The 24434-nt window shown below is 46.4% G+C and overlaps 1 protein-coding gene across 1 annotated transcript in view; it reads left to right on the plus strand.

Annotated features, from left to right (window-relative positions):
* The window catches only part of ZNF395 (zinc finger protein 395), a gene marked incomplete at its 5' end in the record, with an annotated part of 54788 nt that extends 30901 nt beyond the window's left edge, over window positions 1-23887 (plus strand). The window contains 5 exon segments of the mRNA XM_084622358.1: window positions 828-928; window positions 4317-4575; window positions 8137-8229; window positions 8606-8709; window positions 16864-23887. Coding sequence (XP_084478484.1) covers window positions 828-928; window positions 4317-4575; window positions 8137-8229; window positions 8606-8709; window positions 16864-16975 — 669 coding nt within the window. The 3' untranslated portion in view covers window positions 16976-23887.
* Window positions 23888-24434: the final 547 nt, after the last annotated feature.

Genomic DNA, 24434 nt, shown 5'->3' on the forward strand with positions numbered 1-24434 from the left:
GGGCAGGGGGAACTGTGCTGTGAACTCTCAGTCATGGGATCTGCTGCCTGGTAAAACTGACAAGGTGTTGGTAAGTTTCACTCTGACTCTGAAGCTAGCAGGAGAGAGTGGAAGCAAAGTGCCTCTTACTAACCCCTGGCAAGCTTCACCTTGAGATCCCAGAGCAGAAGGGGTGCTGGGGATGGGAGAAGGGAAGAGACCCCAGGAATGCAAAGGGGATTGGCGGGGAAGAAGAGACAGTAGCCCAAGGGTCAGTTGCCTGCCATCTCCCCAGATCCTGCTAGTGGCTCCAGAGTTCTCCCTGCTCCCATTCACTCCTGTCCTTTACTCATCAGCATTTCCCACTCTGCCTGATATCTGTGACCAGAGCAGGGAGCCGGGGCGGTTGGGGAGTACTCCGTTCCATGCATGGAGCTCTTTCTCGGCTCAGTTCCCTCCTCTGTCCACATGGGCCAGGTGGAGCAGGTGCACTGATCGTCAAAGGGGCTGGGGGAGGGGGAAAATAATGTATGGGAGACAAGTCCACTTTAGGGCAAGAGAAAGAGGAGCAGAGAGGGAGAAACAGGCAGGATGGGAGGGCAGAAATAAATCCAGATAACTGGAGTCTTCCTTGTGTCTGGCTGAAACTTGGCACCTCGTGAACTGGCACCTTGAGAGGGCCAGGGAGGCCCAGGAATGTGTGTGGGGTGGATGGGACAAAACGGCAGCATCATGCAGACTGTTTTCAGTGATCCTGAGTGAATCTTAATTCTCTGGGGCTGTTTCTGTCCCTTCGGAGCAGGGCTGGGGTGTAACCTTTCCGTGACGTGGGGCTGTCTTTTTCCTAGAACTCGGTGAAGGTGATGTACAAGTGCCTGTGGCCAAACTGTGGTAAAGTACTGCGATCCATTGTCGGTATCAAGCGTCACATCAAGACCCAGCACCTTGGGTAAGACCTTGAATGGCGATTAACCTGCAGAACCCAAGCAGGGTCTGAGGGGCTGGGGGCAGAAGGAAGAAGGAATTTCAGAGGCTCACAGAATTAAAAGTCGGAAAAGATTTGGTAGATCATTGAGATTATCCCTCGGAAAGGCAGGACATAGTCTCCCAATTGAGGATATATTGGGTATCAAACTGGTACTGCCCTGGCCTGTGTGAAATGCGTTTGGAAGTTCTCAGTCCAGTGCCCACCAGTCATCCATGTCACCAAAGCCACCATCATTGTTGTCCCTATGTGTCTGCAGCCTCTGCAATGAGGCCAAGGGTTGAAGGGGCCCTGGAGAATGAACTTCCCTCTCATCCTTGAAGAGGAATCCCTTTGGGGCAGGTCTAACACACTGCGGCTGTTTGGTGGGTAAAGCTCGTCAGTCTCCAGAGCTGTGGGTGCAGTACCTGTCACCAGTGCTTAGGGCAGATGCCAAAGGATTTTCTGCTGCACTTGACCTTCACTAAACCTGCTGCTTGGGCTAGTAGGGAACGCAGGAAACTACCCTGGCTAGAGAATTGCTGCTGGCCCAGATGGCTGATGGCTGCCATAACCTGCTTTCCAGCCCTCCCCTCTCCCTCTCGGACACCACTGAGATGGGCCCTGTACGGTAGCTCAGGGCTGCGTTGCCCACCCCAACCCTTGCCTTCTGTGCTCTTCTCCATCTTTCCTTTTCTCCCTTCCCCATTTCTCTGTGTCCCTCTTCCCTCATGTTTCCTGCTCTCTTGCTCTGTTAACTCTTCTCCAGCCTTCCACCCCCACCTTTGCCCAAGAATACAATAAGAAAAGGTAGATTTGCCAACCATCATTCTGCTCGTGTATTGCATCCCTTTTCTCCAGCCTCTCTGCCCTGTCTATTTTGAAGCAGAAGCGCTTTGGGACAGGAACAGTCTCGTGTGTTTGTGTGATGGCTGCCACTTGGCCACCACCAGGGAATGAACCGGGGACATCCAGAGCTTTAAATTATGAGTCTCTGCAGCCCAAGCTAAGAGTGGGGCTGGCAGGGAGTTTTTATCCGGCTCATACAGAGGGGGATGCATGACCGACACTGACCAGTGCGTTACATTTGTGTAGCACCTGGCACAGTGGAGGCCCTAATTCTGTTTAGGGCCTTTGGACACAGCTGAAATACAAATAAATAACAATGACGGAGACTGGGGGGTATTGAGAAGGGGAGATGGGATGTATCTTTAAGGGCCCCCCCCCCCAGGGTAAAACTGGTATTTCTTGGAAACAAGCCCTTTGCTTTATGCTCCCCTTTAAGCTGCTAATTAACTGAATAGAACTCAAGTAATGACTATAGTTGCTCAGTTCAGCTAAGGCTTGTTTCTGGTGTAGTGGGGCCCCCTAGTTTCAGTTCAGGGTTGGTTCTCCAGGCATTGCAAATTCCCTAAAGCGAAGGGGTATAAAGGTGGGACAGGAGTGAGCTGTAAGCTCTTCTCTCCCTGACCATCAAGGGCTCAGAGTAAAGAAAAAGCGGTTGCACCTCCAGCCAGTGGGCCCCTTGCTGCCCCATCTGACTGATACAGGCACAAGCCGCAAAGCTTGACACTTCTGCATTTGTACAGCAACTGTGGTACAGTGAGGAAAGAGGCTTTTATCACAAAAGAGCAGGACGCGCAGGGGAAGCTAACATCCTGTCAAACCTCCTGCTTTGCTCATGTTTCCAAGAAAAATCCAGCCTCGAATGGAAGTTGGTTTTTGGTTTAATTTTTGTGTTCCATGGTCTCCCTGCTGTACTGTAGAAGTTATCGCAGAAGAGAAGCTGGGTCTGAGCACTGGGGGCCAGGAACTCCTGGGTTCAAAGCCTGGCTTTGCCACTAATTCTCGCCATGGGCATCTCACAGTCTGTCCGTCCCCGTGTGCCTCGGTTTCCCCATGTTCAAAATGGGGATAATTCTTCCCCTCCTTGTAGGGATATTGTGGTGGTGTCCATTCTAAAACCCATGTCTACCACTCAGTCCCCCGTGCCAGTGTGGTTTTACAGCCTCACGTTTTTCTGTTTTGTGAAATGTTTTTTCTCTCACCTTGTTTCCATGTGAAAGCTCCAAACAAACCATGGGAGAAACTGACTATACAGAGGACGTGGGGAAACTGACAATTCACGAAATACTGTCAGGAGCACAAAATAAACATGCTGGCAATATCGAGGGGAAAAAAGCCTGTTTTCTAATCTCTTTCCTACACTCCTCTTGGGTTTTATTTGCAACAATGGTAGATAAAACAAAATTAGTAAGCAGTGAGATTTTTAAGCCGATGATGTCTGTTTAACTAGTTAATGCTTCTAAATCCCTTTGAAGATACAAAGCACCTTCCCATCTAAGTGCTAAATATTACTGGTGCAGTGACTGTAGACCATAAAGGTATGTCTACACAGCAGTTCAGAGCCCTCAAGAGCAAGCCTCCCAGCCCAGGTTGACAAAATCGCTGTGTTGACGCCGCTTTGAAGTTGCGGTTTCAGCCTCAGCCACAACTTCAAAGCGTTGTCTACACAGCGATTTTTACAGCTCTCACTCAAGTCCTGCTAACCCAAGTCTGTCGGCCAGATCTGGGATGCTCGCTCCCGCAGGCTCTAAAATGCTGTGGAGAAGTGCCCTTAGAGTCCAAAGGTTTGCTTGACACGTCTTCCGTACTTTCTGAGGTACGTGACACAACACAGGCGATGCTGAGCAAAGGAACCGAAGTAACTGAATATTTATGCAGCCAGCAAAGGGAGAAAGGAAAAATATTCATTTCCCAAAAGCAGCTAATAACACTGGATATGGTGGCAGGAGACATTAGATGGTACGAACGGGGGTCATGAAATATTGGCAGAACTGCATGCTGATGTTGCGTTACAATGTTTTACTGGGTCAGCATGTGCTGTTGCTGCTGTGTGATTATTTCATAGCCCTTTGCATCTCCATTTGGGGCCAGCCAGCTCTCCAGGTTTCAGTACGACGGGTGTGCGCAAGCCCGTCCGCATTCCTGCACGGAGCAATAGCTCGCTGTTGTCTTGAGCGTCAGAACTTGCTTTGTTGGCCGAGGCAGTGTTGGCCAGGACACCTGGTCTCTTGGAAAAGTGCGTGGAAACTTTAATCCCAGCCGGGCCAAAGAGACCTTGGTTTAACAGCATAACCGAAGAAGAGAACCCTCCGCAAGGATGACCCCACCTGCTGCCTCACACTGTCAGCTCTGAGAATGAGCTTGAAACTGGGGCGGGTCTTGAACCTGTGATTTTTTTTTTTTATAGCTCCTTGGTTGAGTGCTGCCACCTGCATCATGCTGGCGCCTTGCACAGATCTGATTGGAAGGGGGAGTTACTTATCATGATTACTGACTCATACCCTTTCCCCTTTTTAAACCACCACAGAGATGGCGCAGACTCTGACCAGCGGAGGAGGGAGGAAGACTTCTACTACACCGAAGTGCAGGTGAAAGAAGAAGCTGCTCCAGAGTCTGCCACCAGCCCCACCTTTGGGTCCTCACCCATTGTCATCCAGCAGGCCCTAGCCAAGCCAGAGGCTTTGGCTTTGGACCAGGCAACCTTGGAGTCTCACCTCCCAAACAGTGCTCTCAGTCAGTCTGCCCCCAGTTCCTTCTGGCACATCCAGGCAGATCATGCCTATCAGGTATGTTGGCCACTTACGGAAACATCATGATGGAGTGGCATCTGGCATCCTCATTCTTAGGGGCATTTGTTTTCATATCTAGTGACAAGGTTCAGAAACCAGCTGGCTACTTATAGAATCTTCCTTACCACATCAGACCATTGGTCCATCAAGTTCAGGGTCCTGTCTATGCCAGTGACCAGTGCCTGATGCATCAGAGAAAATAACACATAGTGAATTCTGTAGTGGTTGTGCATAGCAGGAAGGAGAAAATCTCCTTCTCGGACCCAGCAGTTGATCAGCTAATGGTCTGATTCTCCTTGTTGTTTTGGCTTGGATAGCTACAAAAGTTAGTGATCCTAAAATGATCCAGTTCTGTTTTAAAATCCAGCCACAGAATTTGACTGTACCTCCTGCTGCAGTGAGTTCCACAGATTGGCTATAGGCGACATAAAGTATTTTGATTTGTTGGTTTCAAATTTACTTAGTTTTGATCCAGTGTTTCCATAATTTTCATACTACAAGACAGCATATGGGAGGAACTTCATTATGTCTTGTAAACATTTGCAGCCTTGTTGTCCTCCTACCTGCTGGCTAGGCCTCATAACCATGGAGCTGCGTATCTGTTACTCTTTGTTTAAGTGATCAGTGGATTTCTTTCGCTAACCTGTATAACACAGTCATTCTCTTGCTGTGAGCACTCTAGTTTCCAGCCACCCTGTAATTAGCCAGCTTGGTGGTATGCAGCACATCCCTATGTATGCAAAAAAACCACAACCAGGAATGTAACTATACCGGGTCCTTGCATGGCTTGGGTATTAGGAGTCCCGAGTTCAAATACATGGGAAGCATGGGGATCCGGTATAACTGCATCACTTGCAGTTCCTCATGCTGCTAAAACTGTTAGGCCTTCTGTACACACACAAGTGTACCTAAACCAGTTTAGTTAAAGAGATACAACTTTCCTGTTGTAGGTGGTGTTATACCAGTATCGGCCTGTTTAGGCTGGTGTAGCTTATTCCTTTATGGGGAGGGGAATAAGCTGTACTGATATAAGGCACCTTTATATCTATTTGCCCGCTAGGGCTTGTATTGCTATAACTACATTCGTTAAAAAAAAAAATCACACCCCTACCCCACCTAGTAATACTAGTGGACAAACTGCGTAGACCAGGCTTTAGAGCCCAGGATATCTCTGTGTTACACGCGGGACGATTTGTGGAGCTAAGGCAGCATAAGCATTTCCACTGTAGCTGCCTGTCTTCAGTCACTTTCACCTTTCAGGCATGGTCTCCGCCTGGGGGCGGGGGGCAGGTTGTGTGGAAAGTCTGAACAAAAAAAATGTATCCTGTTTTTTTAAGTAAGAGAGAGAGGAGGGAAAAAATACATTTTACACATTGGGGGTGTGTGGGTGGGGCAGGGAATCTTGTAACATTTTTCTGACTAGCCCCACAGCCCAATCAGTTGGGGGTTGAAATTGAAATGTGTGTAACTACCTTGGAGAAATCTGTTTCAGGGGGAAACGTTTCTTAGTGCCCTGGGGCACTCTGCTCTCTTTCTTTCTGTGCAAGGGGTACTGCTCATGCACAGTGGGCGGAAGGAAAGAAAGCCGCCCACTGTGCATGAGCAGTACCCCTTGCACAGAAAGAGAGCGGTTAAGGTTGGAGAGGAAGGGTTGCTCTGTAGTCAAGGCACTAGACTGGGACTGGGGAGATCAGGGCTCAATTCTAGACTCTGCCACAGAGTCCATGGGACCTTGGGCAAGTCATTTAAGGGTAAAAATTTCAAAAGTACCTAAATGACTTGGGAGTTTAAATTCCAATGGCTCTCAGAGCCTAAGTCTGTCGTAAAAATGGGACTTCGGCTTCTAAATCACTTTTGGAAATTTTACCCCAATCTCATGCCTTGGTTCCCATCTGTACAATGAGGATAATATTTCCTCTCCTCCCGTTTTGTCTTGTCTCTTTAGTTCCTATCTTGAGGGCTGTTGCTGTTTTTTGCTGTATATGTGTATATACGTACCTACCACAGTGAGGCCCTGGGCTTGGCTGGGGTCTCTAGGCCCTCCCGTAATACAAATAAATAATCGTAAGGAAGGTTGCTATGCACATATGGTTGCTGAGGCTGCATGCTGAAAAGTGAACTAAAGGTGCAGCCTTGCTAAGGGTGGGGGACTCTGCCTCTGGACTCTGAAGCAGGCCAGAAGCTGTGTTAGGTGTCTGCCCAGTGGAGCTCAGAGTCTGTGCTGGAGTAGGGGCTCTGAAGGCTGGTATCCCACAGCTCCTGTGGCTGGCAGGTCAGGTACCCTCTTCTCCAGACCTTATAATGGTCCTGGAGAAGGTGTTCTGGTGGGACTTAGTGAAATCGTTCCAGGTTAAGGAATTTACCTAAGAAACATCTTTTAAAAACTCCATTAAGAGAACATGCAGGCTGCATGGTTCAGAGCGCAAAAGTCAGGGAGGAGGGGTATTGAGGTTCTGAGGTGTTTGGCCAATTCACCCAGTGAGTCAGTGATAGTCAGATGGAAACCAGTGTTATACCAATAAAATAAAAACCAGCAGGATCTTATTAAAGGGGAAAAGGCAAAATGCCACATTTATTGTGAATACAGAAAGAATCATAGTAAGCAGTTAGTTATAGCTGTAACATTCCATTCAATTTCATACTTATTCACACATTCATTCACACACACACAGGTTCTGCAAGATTGTTATCCTAGTTACCAGCCTTAGAGTTGCTCATGCCAAGCCACTGGCCAGGTGACCTGAACATGAGGAGGGAGCAGGGCCTTGTCAGATGCTCATCTGATGCTCCTGGAGGTTGGTTTGCAGAATCAGATCCCAAAGTTCTCACTTTCTAGAGTCCATTTTTATAGGAATTTCTTCCTATGCCAGTCTATGGGAATTGCTTCATCATGCTGTTGCTGAATCAATCAGCAGATGGCATATTCCTGACGGCTCCGTGCTGCCAGATGTTATCTTGTTCTTTGGTTCTCCCATTCTTGAGGCTGTTGGGTGGATTCTAGTCTGCCCTCCGGGGGTCCTCTGGTTATTTCCACTTGACGCCTGCTTCAGCCGATGGACACCGGATTCTTAGGCTGGCACCCCCCTGATCATTCAGTTGTTATCCACACCAAGCATCCATCCACATACTTCCTCTATCTCTATTTTAGTCACAATTGTTAACAAAGCGAGATGAATACAACAAAAGGACAGGGAGTCTCTGGTGCTGTTTCTGTTATTACAGAGTATTGCTTTGAGTCTCTCTCTGTGTGAGTAGTTGTTGTTACAAAGAATTGCTTTGAGAACAGACTTTGTCTTAGAATGTACTAACACAATTAGCAGCTTGCAAGTTTCACACACAGAGGGAGAGAAACAGTACCAAAAACCAAGAGACCTCTTAATTAGTAATACCCTGGAATTTAAACTATGGGGGATCAAACTCATTTGTGATTTTAATACAGAACTTCTTTAATATGATCCAACACCAGGAGTCCTGGCTTCCCTGTCCTTGCAGTTACCAACACTGCCTCTGAAGGGTTAATGTTAAACCACTAACCTTTGCTCCCCTTTCCTTCTACAGGCCTTACCGTCAATTCAGATTCCGGTGTCACCACACATATTCACCAGCATCAGCTGGGCTGCTGCCACCTCCACCATCCCTTCTCTCTCCCCGGTGAGTCACGCTTGCTTGGCTCTTTTTTCTTTACACAGTTAATTGCCCAGCACCTTGGAAAGGGTGATCGGGCAGGGGTGGGAGGGCATAGGGAGTGGGAGTTTTAAAGAGAACCTGGTTTACCCTTTGTCACTCCCTGAAGCTTATGTGCTGCCTGACAGGAGATCTGTGCATTGCCACCAGCTCAGAGGACATGGCACCACATGGTTGAGCTATGTTCTCTATGCTGCTTTACGCACGCAATAAAACCAGTCTCCATAGGCTATTGAGTACAGAGACTGGGCTGGATTCGTCTGACTGGACAGATCTCAGCAGCAGAAAGCGAGCTCTGGTGTGTGTGATGACTCATAGATCTGGAATTGATTCTCATGTGCAGGTTCGAAGCAGATCACTGAGCTTCAGTGAACACCAACAGCCGACATCAATGCTGAAGTCACACCTGATCGTCGCGTCTCCTCCCAAGGCTCCCAGTGGCACCAGGTAAGAGTTTGCAGAGAGGGGAAGCGGGTGGGGACCATGCTGCCCTGGTACTGTCGGAGAAGAGAGAGTGTTAACATAGGTAGTAATGAGCTGATACCATATCCTGCACAGGGACAGCTGGGTATGGTTACACCATTGCAGGTGGGACAGTGAGAGAGGAAGGTTTCAGAGTAGCAGCCGTGTTAGTCTGTATTCGCAAAAAGAAAAGGAGGACTTGTGGCACCTTAGAGACTAACCAATTTATTTGAGCATAAGCTTTCATGAGCTACTGAATGCATACAATGAAGTGAGCTGTAGCTCACGAAAGCTTATGCTCAAATAAATTGGTTAGTCTCTAAGGTGCCACGAGTCCTCCCTTTTCTTTTTGAGAGGAAGGATGTTGTTATGGTTGTGTTGTATTAATTTAGGTGGATTATATGGGCCCAAAGAGTCAAAGATATAATTTAGGTGGATTATATGGGCCCAAAGAGTCAAAGGTGTTAATGTGGCCCTGTCACTGACCAACATTAAACAGTGTTAAACAAGGTTCCGGGTTTGGCAGAGAGATTTAGTACCATGGCAAACACACCATTTAAACATCCTTTTAACCTTTTATTAAAGATATACAGAAAGAAGGAAAAACAGTTAAAGCATTTGGAATGTAAAAGTATTACGTGAGGCTCTCATTTTAACCATGTCCCTTGTTGCCTTTAGGTGAAGAGAGTTTTTAGATGGAAAAACTTCTTATTTGACAGTCTTTTAGGTGGTATAAAAGATGGTTGTAACTGTCCTTTTGGGGGAAACATGGGACTGAATATCTGAAGTCCTGGGTTCTCTTCCCAACTGTGCAACAGACTCTCTGTGATCCTGGGCAAATCACTTAACTTCTCTGTGCCTCAGTTTCCCCATCTCCAGAATGAGGATGATAATAATAATTTCCCAGAAACTTTCTGAGGCTAAGCTCTTTGGAGCAGCGGCCATCTCTTTGTTCTGTGTTTGCATGGCGCCTCCCACTGTGGGGTGCTGCTCCATGAGTAGCTGCGGTAACAAATAATGTCCTCCGAGTTCTTTGATATCCCCAGAGAGAAAGTGCTGTCCAGGTGCCAATTATTATTGACTCACTTCTGCCCTGGCCCAGATCTCTGGCCTTGTCTCCTACCAAAAAGAAAAGGAGTACTTGTGGCACCTTAGAGACTAACCAATTTATTTGAGCATAAGCTTTCGTGGGCTACAGCTCACTTCATCGGATGCATACTGTGGAAAGTACAGAAGATCTTTTTATACACACAAACCATGAAAAAATGGGTGTTTACCACTACAAAAGGTTTTCTCTCCCCCCAACCCACTCTCCTGCTGGTAATAGCTTATCTAAAGTGATCACTCTCCTTACAATGTGTATGATAATCAAGTTGGGCCAGAGAAAACCTTTTGCAGAGAAAACCTTTTGTAGTGGTAAACACCCATTTTTTCATGGTTTGTGTGTATAAAAAGATCTTCTACACTTTCCACAGTATGCATCCGATGAAGTGAGCTGTAGCTCACGAAAGCTTATGCTCAGATAAATTGGTTAGTCTCAAAGGTGCCACAAGTACTCCTTTTTCTTTTTGCGAATACAGACTAACACGGCTGTTACTCCTGAAACCTGTCTCCTATCAAGTTTCCTCCTGTCTCCTCCATTCTGCAAAGGAGGACAGCCTTGTATTTCCTAAGCCACTTCCATGCAAACCCTGCTTAGAACACTCTGCCAATCCCTGTTAACCAAGCCACCAACCTCTCCTAGCTTAGGAGCCTCCCTTTGAACTCCCTTGATCACCTGGCTTACAAGAAGCATGAACTAAAATAATAAGAATGATAGGTAATGAAATCTCCTGATGCACGTACCCAAACTGAGGTACCCCATGACCTCACTACAGACCTTGTCCTTCCTGTGTCAGGTCCCTGGCTAGCTCGGAACCTGGCATCAGCACCTTGTCTTTTGATATGTTCTTCTGAGGTGCTCAGCGTGCTTTTGGGCACTGTAGAAATCATGGATGCTCTGGGACTGGGTGATCTAGGATGGTGAGATGTTAATGGGGACGTTTTAGAGGCTTATAATCTTCTCCTGTGGCTATTTTGTATTGGTTAAAGCCTAATCACCCCTCCAGTCTGCATAGCCTCCTTGCTGGGGCTTCTGCCTGAATAGGTCTTTTCAACCCAGCCTCTTTAGCCTTGTACAAGACGTTAACAGACTAGCCCAGACATGTCTAATGTGCATCCAGGTGATAGGCCTGGTGCTGTCACACCTGCATAACTCTACGTTGGGCCGGGGTCTACACTTGTGGTCCCCCGAGTAGGTTAGTGCCCTGCAGGGGAATTGCCCCATGTTCCTGAGAAAACCCCAAGAAGACTTCACATGTTCAGGAGACCAGGTGCATTCCTCCCTAGTCCAGGGTTACCCTGGGGCCCTTCCTCAGCAAAGACCAGAGCTGGCCCTTCCGTATTTCAAAAGCTGTGTGAGAATCTTCTACAGTAGCCTCAGTATCCTCCATCCCCATCCCAGAAGGCTCCTGTTGCTCGGGGGCCCCAAACCTGAGGGGTCAGTTGCTGTCCTCTGCCCCCTTCCTTCTTGTTCCTGTTTAAAAAAGGAAAATGATGTGCTTTCTGCCAGCCCCAGCTCTGCCATGCAGCTGTGTGTGGCACTTTATAAATAATAACGGATCTCCACTGTATCATACCTTGGTTCTCAGATTTCTGGACTCTAGCCTTCAGGTGAAGCCATCAGAGCTTCCCACCCTGCTATAGAATCATAGACTCATAGAATATCAGGGTTGGAAGGGACCTCAGGAGGTCATCTAGTCCAACCCCGTGCTCAAAGCAGGACCCAATCCCCAACTAAATCATCCCAGCCAGGGCTTTGTCAAGCCTGACCTTAAAAATATCTAAGGAAGGAGATTCTACCACCTCCCTAGGTAACGCATTCCAGTGCTTCACCACCCTCCTAGTGAAAAAGTTTTTCCTAATATCCAACCTAAACCTCCCCCACTGCAACTTGAGACCATTACTCCTCGTTCTGTCATCTGCTACCATTGAGAACAGTCTAGATCCATCCTCTTTGGAACCCCCTTTCAGGTAGTTGAAAGCAGCTATCAAATCTCCCCTCATTCTTCTCTTCCGCAGACTAAACAATCCCAGTTCCCTCAGCCTCTCCTCATAAGTCATGTGTTCCAGTCCCCTAATCGTTTTTGTTGCCCTCCGCTGGACTCTTTCCAGTTTTTCCACATCCTTCCTGTAGTGTGGGACCCAAAACTGGACACAGTACTCAGATGAGGCCTCACCAATGTCGAATAGAGGGGAACGATCATGTCCCTCGATCTGCTGGCAGTGCCCCTACGTATACATCCCAAAATGCCATGGGCCTTCTTGGCAACAAGGGCACACTGTTGACTCATATCCAGCTTCTCGTCCGCTGTCACCCTTAGGTCCTTTTAAGCAGAACTGCTGCCGAGCCACTCAGTTCCTAGTCTGTAGAAGGACATGGGATTCTTCCTTCCTAAGTGCAGGACTCTGCACTTGTACTTGTTGAACCTCATCACATTTCTTTTGGCCCAATCCTCTAATTTGTCTAGGTCCCTCTGTATCCTATCCGTGCCCTCCAGCTAATCTACCTCTCCTCCCAGTTTATTGTCATCTGCAAATTTGCTGAGAGTGCAATCCACACCATCCTCCAGATCATTTATGAAGATATTGAACAAAACCACCCCCCAGACCGACCCTTGGGGCACTCCACTTGACACCGGCTGCCAACTAGACATGGAGCCATTCATTGATCACTACCCGTTGAGCCCAACAATCTAGCCAACTTTCTATCCATCTTATAGTCCATTCATCCAGTCCATACTTCTTTAACTTGCTGGCAAGAATACTGTGGGAGACAGTGTCAAAAGCTTTGCTAAAGTCAAGGAACAACACGTCCACTGCTTTCCCCTCATCCAGAGAGCCAGTTATCTCCTCATAGAAGGCAATTAGATTAGTCAGGCAGGACTTGCCCTTGGTGAATCCATGCTGACTGTTCCTGATCGCTTTCCTCTCCTCTAAGTGCTTCAGAATTGATTCCTTGAGGACCTGCTCCATGATTTTTCCAGGGACTGAGGTGAGGCTGACTGGCCTGTAGTTCCCCGGATCCTCCTCCTTCCCTTTTTTAAAGATGGGCACTACATTAGCCTTTTTCCAGTCGTCCGGGACTTCCCCGAATTGCCATGAGTTTTCAAAGATAATGGCCAATGGCTCTGCAATAACATCTGCCAACTCCTTTAGCACTCTCGAATGCAGCGCATCCGGCCCCTTGGACTTGTGCTCGTCCAGCTTTCCTAAATAGTCCCGAACCACTTCTTTCTCCACAGAGGGCTGGTCACCTCCTCCCCATGCTGTGCTGCCCAGTGCAGTAGTCTGGGAGCTGATCTTGTTCGAGAAGACAGAGGCAAAAAAAGCATTGAGTACATTCGCTTTTTCCACATCCTCTGTCACTAGGTTGCCTCCCTCATTCAGTAAGGGGCCCAGACTTTCCTTGACTTTCTTCTTGTTGCTAACATACCTGAAGAAACCCTTCTTGTTACTCTTAACATCCCTTGCTAGCTGCAACTCCAGGTGTGATTTGGCCTTCCTGATTTCAATCCTACATCCCCGAGCAATATTTTTATACTCTTCCCTGGTCATTTGTCCAATCTTTCACTTCTTGTAAGCTTCTTTTTTGTGTTCAAGATCAGTAAGGATTTCACTGTTAAGCCAAGCTGATCGCCTGCCATATTTACTATTCTTTCTACACATCGGGATGGTTTGTCCCTGTAACCTCAATAAGGATTCTTTAAAATACAGCCAGCTCTCCTGGACTCCTTTCCCCCTCATGTTATTCTCCCAGGGGATCCTGCCCATCAGTTCCCTGAGGGAGTCAGTCTGCTTTTCTGAAGTCCAGGGTCCATATTCTGCTGCTCTCCTTTCTTCCCTGTGTCAGGATCCTGAACTCGACCATTTCATGGTCACTGCCTCCCAGGTTCCCATCCACTTTTGCTTCCCCTACTAATTCTTCTCGGTTTGTGAGCAGCAGGTCAAGAAGAGCTCTGCCCCTAGTTGGTTCCTCCAGCACTTGCACCAGGAAATTGTCCCCTACATTTTCCAAAAATTTCCTGGATTGCCTGTGCACCGCTGTATTTCTCTCCCAGCAGATATCAGGGTAATTGAAGTCTCCCATGAGAACCAGGGCGTGCGATCTAGTAACTTCTGCGAGTTGCCGGAAGAAAGCCTCGTCTACCTCATCCCCCTGGTCCGGTTGTCTATAGCAGACTCCCACCATGACATCACCCCTGTTGCTCACACTTCTAAACTTAATCCAGAGACTCTCAGGTTTTTCTGCAGTTTCATACTTGAGCTCTGAGCAGTCATACTGCTCCCTTACATACAGTGCAACTCCCCCACCTTTTCTGCCCTGCCCGAACAGTTTATATCCATCCATGACAGTACTCCAGTCATGTGAGTTATCCCACCAAGTCCCTGTTATTCCAATCACATCATAATTCCTTGACTGTGCCAGGACTTCCAATTCTCCCTGCTTGATTCCCAGGCTTCTTGCATTTGTGTATAGGCACTTGAGATAACTCGCTGATCGCCCCTCTTTCTCAGTATGAGGCAGGAGCCCTCCCCTCTCACGCGCTCCTGCTCGTGCCTCCTCCCGGTATCCCACTTCCCCACTTACCTCAGGGCTTTGGTCTCCTTCCCCCAGTGAACCTAGTTTAAAGCCTTCCTCACTAGGTTAGCCAGCCTGCTTCCAAAGATGCTCTTCCCTCTCTTCTTAAGGTGGAGCCCGTCTCTGCCTAGCACTCCTCCTTGGAACATCATCCCATGGTCAAAGAATCCAAAGCCTTCTCTCCGACACCACCTGCATAGCCATTCATTGACTTCCACGATTCAACGGTCTCTGCCCAGGCCTTTTCCTTCCACGGGGAGGATGGACGAGAACACCACTTGCACCTCAAACTCCTTTATCCTTCTTCCCAGAGCCATGTAGTCCGCAGTGATCTGCTCAAGGTCATTCTTGGCAGTATCATTGGTGCCCACGTGGAGAAGCAGGAAGGGGTAGCGGTCCGAGGGCTTGATGAGTCTCGGCAGTCTCTCTGTCACATCGTGAATCCTAGCTCCTGGCAAGCAGCAGACTTCTCGGTTTTCCCAGTCAGGGCGGCAGATAGATGACTCAGTCCCCCTGAGGAGAGAGTCCCCAACCACCACCACCCGCCTCCTTCTCTTGGGAGAGGTGGTCGTGGAACCCCCAACCCTAGGACAGTGCATCTCATGCCTTCCAATTGGCAGAGTCTCCTTTTGTTCCCTTCCCTCAGATGTATCATCTGGTCCACTCTCCGCATTAGTACCTGTGGAGAAAACATGAAAACGGTTACTTACCTGTATCTGCCCTGCTGGTACAGGGATGCTCCCCTTTCTTCTTCCGGAGGTCACATGCTGCTAAATTTATTCACCGTCCTCCTGTCCCCGCTGCGCAGCCTGCTCTGAATCTTCAGAACATTGTGCCCGTAGAAGCATATCCTGACGTCTGTCCAGGAAGTCTTCAGTTTCTCTTATGCAATGCAGGGTCGATATTCATTTCTCCAATATTCTCTTCCAATATGGAGACCAGCTTGCACTTTGTACAGACAAAGTTGCTTCTGTCCTGTGGAAGAAAGACAAACATGGTACATCCAGTGCAGGTCACAACAGCTGAACACCCCCCATCCATATTATCTTCCTTCTACTAGCTCACTCAGGAGTTGTAGTAACTTCTCAGAGAAGCCGGCAAGATGTAAGCCTCAGCAGGCTCTCCCTGGGGAATTCCCAGGCAAACTCCCTCTGTTCGCTGCTCTGCTGTTCGCTGCTCAGCTGGTTCGCAGCTGACTGGCTGACTGGCTTTTATACAGTCTAATTTAGGTCAGGTCCATAACTGTTCCAGTATGTCCATTCAATCCACCAACCTGTTGTATTATACTTCCTCTTTGCTGTCTGCATGTAATAGCTTTGCCTAAATACTGAATAACTGGGGACACTGTTCTTCATTTCTCCTTCTAAAAACTCTTATGTAGCGCTGCTGGTTCAGAGTAGCTTCCACATTCCACCCCAGAGGTGACTGCATTTAAATGGTGGATGACTGAACTCTGTATTTAGTTTGTCTGCTGCTTGTGACTCTTCAGAATGAAAGCGGGTATTATTCTGTATTTGAATTATTTGCCCCAACTAAGATCAGCTATTATGCATAGGCACTGTGCATAATACACATAGTAAGAGACAGTCCCTGCCCCAAAGAGCTTATGGGTTTAAATAGACGAGAAATAAAGCGTGGGAGAAAGGAAGTGTTGTTATCCCCATTTTACAAATGGGGAATTCACAACACAGATCAAGTGGTTTGCCATGGATCACACATGGAGCCTGTGGCAGAGCTGTGAATTGACTCTCAATCTTTTGAATCTCAGTCCGGTACCTTAACAATAAGAACAGCCTTCCTCTCTATTAGCATTCTAATAATGGTGCTGTGGAGATGGCTAGTATTGCTGAGTCTTGATGGAAAACAGTCCAAAAGAAAAGAAGGAAACGCTTTGGTTTAAACTTCCACTTTCTTTGGACTCCCTCAGGATGGGAACAGCCCTTTGACGTAGGCCTGGTCTGCACCAAAAAGTTAGGTCAACCCAGCTGCGTCACTCAGGGGTGTGAAAAATCCACACCCTTGAGAGACTTAGTTAAGTTGACCTAAGCCCCGGTGTAGGCAGTGCTCGGTCAACAGAAGAACTCTTGCGGAGAACTCTCGGGGAGGTGGATTACCTACACCTGTGGGAGGATCCCTCCTGTCAGCATGGGTGGTGTCTACACTGAAGTGCTCTAGGAGTGTAGTTGCAGCTGCAATGCTGTGACATTTCAAGTGCAGACAAGCCCTTAGAATTCTAGAAGCTGCCACATAAGCAAGAGATGTTACTGTGGGTTCAGCCCATCCCTCTGCTATTGCAGGGTTGCTCTCTACTGGGAACGTCTAATGCTTTGTTCACACTGGGGCTTCCTCCTCAGGTTTAGCTCAACCTTGCATTGCGTTGCACATACTCTCTTCTCCCCTGAGCTCTGTAACGCTTTAATAACCATGTCACCGTCTCGGTTATTTTTGTTACTCTGCAGAAAAGTCCGTGGCGAAGCCAAGAAATGCCGTAAAGTGTATGGAATTGAGCACCGAGACCAGTGGTGCACGGCCTGCCGGTGGAAAAAGGCCTGCCAGCGATTCCTGGACTGAGCACATGAACATTTCAGGAGTATTGAATTTCTCTCTCTCTCAGCCGAGAGCTCCCAAAGTTGGTCATTGCTGCAACCAGGGCACAGCAAACTTGGAGGTATCTATCTCCTGTGGCTTCAGCAGAGATCTCAAGAGCTGTGTGTAAATTCCAAGTTCTGTATATTGTATGTCAGCTGGATTTATTAATTTTTTACACTTTCTGTGGGTTTTTTACAAATGTAAAAAAAAAAAAAAAAAGTCCTCCTATTTTATAGTAAAAATAGGGAGGGAAAGAAAGAAAGCTGGTTGCTTGGTGTTCACAGCAGACTTGTTATTTGGTGATCCAGGGACCAAAGAACTCTTTACTGATCTCCCAGCTCAACAGTACAGTCTACTGAACTTTCAGGTCAGTAGCTGGGATAAGGAGGTGAGGATCATCTCTCTCTCTATTACGTGACTGGCTAGAAAGCTCAAAGTCTGCTGTAGTTTAAAGGGCACTGTCAGAATAACAATCATAGCTTAAAAAAGGAAAATGATGTTCATGTTTTACTAGTAACACCTTAAATTATTGGAATGGGAGGAATTTAAAGTTCTTTCCTTTGCTTTTTACCAATGATACTGTGTTTACTTTTTACACCTCTCAGCTCTGACATTAAAGCTGGACTTGCTATGTCTCTGGTCAGTTTCACTTCCTGGTATTTATGTGTTCTGATACAGCTGCATCAGCAATGTTGAAATCTTAAAATAAACATCTACATATATTTTTATCTTTTAATTAAAAACAAATTTTTTTTAAAACAAAACTAATTTTTTTGTTAGATTCATGAAAACAATGTATTTCTTTGAAAAACCTATTTTTTGGGTCTCACAGTGTCTCTTTAACCTACAGGGAATGAGTTTTTATTTTGAAACCTGATGTAGCTTTCTGCGAAGTTGGCAGGATCAATATTGTTAACCCAAGAGGACTAGAAAGGGTGGACACACAAAAATTTAGGCCCCAATTCAGCAAAATGCTTACATACATTTTTACATTATGTTGCAATCAGTGGGACTAAAGTACATGCTGAATGAGTTGGGATTACTTGCATGCTTAAAGATAAGCACGTGCTTATGTCATTTGCTGAATCAGTGTCATAGATACGTATGTTATGAAATCCTGAATTGTGAAAGATGTCTGAACCCAGCTTTCTGGCTTTCATTTTTTAAAAATTCATATTCTTTTTACATGATTCAAATGTTTCTGATTTGATCTGTCATTGTGTACAGTTTACTGTCTTCTGGGGGTAGAATTTATCCCTGTTTGCCTGATTCTCACTTATAGCAGTGTAACTTCAGTGGAGTTACTCCTGACTTGCACAGGTTTAAATAAGAGAAGAATCAAGCCCAAGGAGTCTTTCTGGAATTGCGGGGGGAGCTGGAGGGAAAGATCAAAGGTTCCATAGGCCCCTCTGATTTTGGAGAAGAGCACCATTTAATCCACCACCAGCAGTCAGGTCCAGTTTTTATTGTTTTTGGTCTTTGCACTCATGGCTGATCAGCCACATGTAGGAAGTGCCCAATCTACTGTCTGAGCTGTGAAAAGCCACTTGGCAGCAAGTGCAGTCCAGCCACAATACCAGCACACACATTGCAGCTGCTGTGAGGAGCAGCAGAGTGCATCCCATGGCACAATAAGCTGTCCTGTGGAAGCTTGGCCCTGCATGGACAGGACCCTGGCGACCAGGTTGCTAATGTCAGTGTCTCTGTCCATCTCACTGTGTGACCTTGGAGCACAAAGGCAAAGAATTTTGTTCTATACGTCCCCATTTTGTGTCTTGGGGAGTCAGTGGTGTTTCCATCATTGAACTCAGTACAGTATGCGATGGTAGCAGTGCAGGTTGACTGGGACACTGCCCCCAGAGGGTGCCATTTTGATCGTGTTGAACTCAACGGGTGTCACAGAAGTGCTCTGTCACAGTCACTAAGGAGTCCTGGTTTCTCTTAACAGGGCAAGGAATGCCCCGTCACTAAAGCCATTCAAATGCTACACTCTGTTGTGCAGAGAATCCTGGCGCTGTGAAGTCTGTTCTGTTTGTAAATACAAAATGGCAGCTACACACGAGCCATGTGGTCCATGTTGTGCATAACTCGGCTGCAGTCAGAGTTGAGGGTTTTGTATTAATGGGAGTGGGTGGGAAGGGGATCATTGGACTTTTTGCTGCGTTTTTGATAATCGTAGGCCATAAACTGCAGAGCTCAACCCATGGGCAAGGCAGAAACAAGCCTGGTGTATTTTTAAGGACCATAGGATTGACTACACTTTCTTTGTAAAAACAATTCATGTGACCAGGAGGGTGTTATTTCCTCCTGGATCAACGTGAGCCTGGTTGATAAAGGGGCAGGTGGTGCAGTCAAAGGGGTTATATATGGGGGTGCTTGTTGGTATTTTTTTGTAATTTTATACATATATACAGTATATTGTTTTAGAACCCAGTCTTCTGCTCGCTGTTAAATTGGTGGTTGCCAAATTGGCCTATGGGAAGCAGGAACAAAGTGAGTGTGTCTCCCTATTTGTTTGTTTTTTTTACTTAGTCCACTGATTCTGAGCCAATGGAATCATCTAGGTCTGATTCAGTAGGGTCAGGTTCTCTAGCTGGGTCCATGTGGGTCTGATGCAAAGTCCATTGAAAACAATGGGAGTCTTTCAGTTGACTTCAGTGACTGCGGTTCAGATACTTTATGAAGGAAGGAGTTCGTAAGAGGCCCTCTCTTACACTTTAGTCCCTCCACTGTGACTCTTACTCTGATGACCACCATAAAGAGCTAGCAGTTTGAGATCCACTGTCTTAGTCTGATGTGAGAAATGTGGATTATGAAAGCAGACAAGTTGCTGAACTGTTCTATATAGGTGACCTTTAAAGGAATACTGCAGTGGTTTGTCATACCAGGTGGTGTTATACCTCCCTGGGGCTTAATATTTTACTAAATACTGGAAAAGAATGAAATTTCAAAAGAGATTTCAGACATTGTGGTTGCTCGCCTAAAAAGTACCATTCAGAGAAAGGGGTTGATGATAGTCAGTTGGGGCTGCCATTTTCATGGTGAAGAATTGTGCTTCACAGCAGCCAGGGTACTACTTGAACCCCTCACAGGACATAGGTGAAAATTGGGCCATTCTAAAATATATTCTATTTATTTTTAAATGTTTCCGTTTCAAAAACAATGTAAAAGCCCACAAACCTTTAAAACAGTCTAATTTCCAGCTGTTTTTACTTGACTTGAATTGGCTGAATCCTAACCTGCCAATGCACCTTTCTGTTTATTAATAATTCGTCTTTATTGTATTTCAGGCACTTGGGGCCTACTCCTTGAAGTGCTTGTTTGAGTACTCCCAGTGACCTCAGCACTGCAGTGGGACTACTCACATGAGAAAGGATTGCGGAATTGCATACATAACTCTCAAATGCAGTGGTTAAACTATCTCTTGGGTTACACTGCAGTTTTCCTTTAAGGCTGGCACCTGGGCCCATTGATAAAATTATGAAAGGAAACCTCTTGTCTCCCAGTTTGAACTCTTGATGTTGGATGCTGCTTACTTGCATGCAAGTGCTTCTGTGTTTTTTGCACTCGAGTTATGGAAGGGTAAAGTAAAACTGACTAGAACCGTTGCCTGCAATTCAAATAGAAGTCTCTTTTGAGGCCCAAAAAGTTCAGTTTCTGATATTATTAGTTGTTTTTCATTCCCAGTCCTGGAACCAGAGAAATGCCTCATCTCTTATTCCTGGCTCTGCTGTTTAAGGTTTTCATCCCTCATTATTATAGTATCTGAGCACCTCATAATCTTTAATGTATTTTTCCTCACAACACCTCTGTGAGGTAGAGTAGTGCTCGGGTTCCTATTTTATAGGTAAGGAATTGAGACACAGAGAGCCAGGTTTCTAAATGTGTTAGATGCCTGTTATGGGGCTCACCATCCCAGAGCGCTCCCTTGTGGCGTTGTTGTCTCTCACCATCCTGGAGTGCCCTCTTGTGGTGGTGTCATCTCTCTCATGTCATGGGGTACTTGGCCCTCTGGCTGCCTCCCTCTAGAGTCCCACCCCTTTTGGGACATGTGTCCTTAATGTCCTTCATCAGTATTAAAACAACCAAAGTGAACCAAAAAGTCTTCTGCCCCACCTGGGGTCTTCAGTTCCAGTCTCTTCACCGAGTGACAGCACGTGAAACAGTAACAGCAACTCACTTCCAGCCCTATGAGTTTGAGATTTCAGTCTCTCTCTTCCAGTTCCCTTTAGTCCTCTGACCTATTGTCATGATACTGACCTGCAGGGCCCCAAGTCCCCTTCCTGCCCCCCCCCCGGGGGGGTGGGGAGGGGGCATGACTATAGTTAATTGTGACTTCTGCAGTTTATTCCGCTTTTCCCCCTGTCACAAATTTGGTCACCTCAGCAGATGCTATGATCAACCTTCTTGATCCCCAGATGTTCCAATCTTGAGATCCCTACGCATACTTTTGGAGCACAGATCCTCTAACACTCCCTCGGGAGAGCTGTGACCTCACCATCCACTACCCAGCGCCTGGAACCAATGCTGAGACACCATAGACTCCCCTTGTAGCTTAAAGATCCCCTCTCCCAAAACCGCACCAAAAATATGAGCCTTCTGGGTTACCATTCAACCCTCTCAGGGGACTCATAAAAGTTGTGACACATAATAGACACTTTGCCCAGAGTTCTAGAACGCTGTTGCTCTTTACTGAATCATACAAGAAATACACAGGTCCATACAAAAATAATAAAACCTATGCTCATTTCTCAGTTTCTTCACCAGGGCATTCTTTGGGCTGGGGTCAGAGCCTCTGGGGCCAACCAGGTCCTTCTGCTGTGGACCCTTACGTTCTGAAACATGGAGTCTTCTTCCCAGCTCAGTTACTAGTACTTTCACCTTGGCTGATCCATGTCTTTCCTTCTTTCTTCCCAAACATCCTGTGTCTCTCAATCTTCTCCTGACCCACCCAACCTCTGTGTTTTTTAAAGGCTAGCATTAACACCTAGGTATCTTTGTTCTGCTTGGTAACTTTCCGCTCTCCACTTCTTGTTCCTTCCTTCAGAGAGGTAGAGTAAAACTGTTTGGGTTTATTCCCCCCACTTCCCCCCCCCGCCCCAGGCCTAAACTCACCCACTGTTCCAAGGTGTTATCACTTAATAAGTTCTAAGGACCTTCTGTTGTATCTGGTCTACTAAGAGGATGTGATACAGCTCTGCTTAGCCCATAGTGGATACGCATAGCTGGAGGAGCATTTGTGATACAGCATTTTTCATGGCAACCACTTCATAGTAACTTTGTAGTATCAACCAGAAGTTGCAAGTTGTACAGATACGGGGTGTGACAACTTGAGGGATCTATTTCAAGGTCCTTCTTCAGACTGTCCACCCCGGAGAGGGTTCCTCCCTGCATTTCCTCTAAGTTCCTCTCCTCCCTACCTGACCATGCCCTCTCCAGGTGTAACCAGTAGGGTCACTCAAGCTGTCCAGCTGTTCATTAAAACCTTCTTTGCTGAACTTCTCCGATCAGCCTCAGCCCAGGGCAGTTAGCCCAGGTGCAGACCAGCTCCCCCTTAAAGGGGCCCAGGCACCCCATGACACCATCTAATTCCCATTGATTTCACTGGGAGTTAGGCACTTGCATACATCTGATCCAGGGAGACTAAGGGCCAGATTTCTAAAGATCCAGATATAGGCACCTACTGGGATTTTTCAGAAGCCCCTAACTCATGGGAGGGTTTGTGGTGGAGCAAGGAATTGAACCCCCAAGTCTTTTGAGTTACAGCCTAGCACCCTAATCATTGGACCCATTGTGTCTTTCAGGAAGTGGAGAGGTCCAGAAATCTTCTTAGAGAGCCTATTTTATGACACTTTTAGTACAATTTGCAGACTTCAAATGAAGCCATCTTAGCAGTTTACTGATTGTAGTCTCATCTCTCTCTCCAGCCGTGAGATTGGAGGAACAGGACACAAACTCACCCTGACCACCCTTCCCTCTCTTTCTCTGGGACTTTTGGGGCCCTTCTCTTGCTTAGGACCCTGCAATTCATAAGGTCAATCTGGGTCACTCAGGAAATTAAAATATGCATCCAGACGCACGGGTGCTGATCAGACCAATCCTATGAGCCTCTTTAAGGTTCACCCCTCAGTAACTGGCCTTGAACAATCCAGAGTCCTCAACCCAAACATTTGTATGTGTTATATATATGTTTATTTCAAGGATAATTTTTTTGCTGACAGAAGATTGGGTTTTGAAAAAAATAACATTTTGCTTTTGTTAAATGTGATTTTTTTTTTTTAAAAAAGTGTAAATGACTTTGGAATAAGCAGTCACCTATAGAAGCATGTGGTATACCGTATACCCTCGCTAAGCTGCACAAACTCTTAGGCCAGAGAGGAATGCAGAATCCGTCTGCTATTGCCTGGCATCACAGGCGTGTGTGGGATGGGAGGAAGGTAGGCAGAAGAGAAGTATTACACCACTAACACACACTAAATACTGTCCACTGGCTTTTTTTCCCCATCTTGCAGCACCTTTGTTTGTACACATAGCCATCTTGCAATGCCTGATTCCAAAATGAAGAGCACTTACTTAATCATAATAAAGAAAAAAACATCTTACATAGGAATATTTTGTATCCGTGTTTTTTAAAAGATTTGAAAGGGGATGGGGGATTCTTACACTTTATTTTGAGGGCTTTTGCGGTACAGATTTAATTGGACAAAATAGTTCTTAACAATATGGTGGTTGTTTTATATGTGGGTGTTTTTTTTTTTGTTGGAACAGCTGGTGCACGTCTTTTTTAATTTTATTTTTTACACTTTTTTTGTTGGCAGAAATGACACAGCAAGATTTAAAAAAAATTTTTTTTTTCCTTCTTTGCTTTTCTCCGCCTAATTTTCTAACTTGCTTCCAACCACACTTGGTAGACTCTAGTTTTCCTTCTGTCACTCTTGCATAGACTCCATACTTAAGAACTTTTCTAATCTTAAGCAAGTCCCCCTCAACCTCCAAACATTAGGTAGCCGTGACCTGTGAATTCAGCTAAGAAACACCTCCCATATGCACCTGTTTGGTCTGATTGTCTCTTTGTGCATGTATGTATGTACATAGGAACCTTTCTGCTAGGCATTAACTGGAGTGTGTCCAGCCTACACGTTGTGACCCTTCATTGTTGATGGGAGATTGGACCCCTAAAAGAAGCAAAGCAGTTGTGTTGTGTGAAGTTCAGCACCTGGTGACCCCCCCCCCCCACTCTGTCACTCTACACCCCCATTGGATTAAAGAAATGGGAAGTCTTCAGGTAGATACACAAAGCTAGGGTAGGGTGTAACTTGTTTTTTTTGTGGAGTTATGGGATATGAGAAAGTGTGGAAAGGATGGGACATTTGTTGCCAATAGCTGCTCTTTGGCATGCTATTCAGCTTAACGGGGATATGCCATATCAGTGAATTTCTGT

The sequence above is a fragment of the Lepidochelys olivacea genome (genome assembly GCF_965140295.1).
Source record: "Lepidochelys olivacea isolate rLepOli2 genome assembly, chromosome: 3".
NCBI lineage: Eukaryota > Metazoa > Chordata > Testudines > Cheloniidae > Lepidochelys > Lepidochelys olivacea.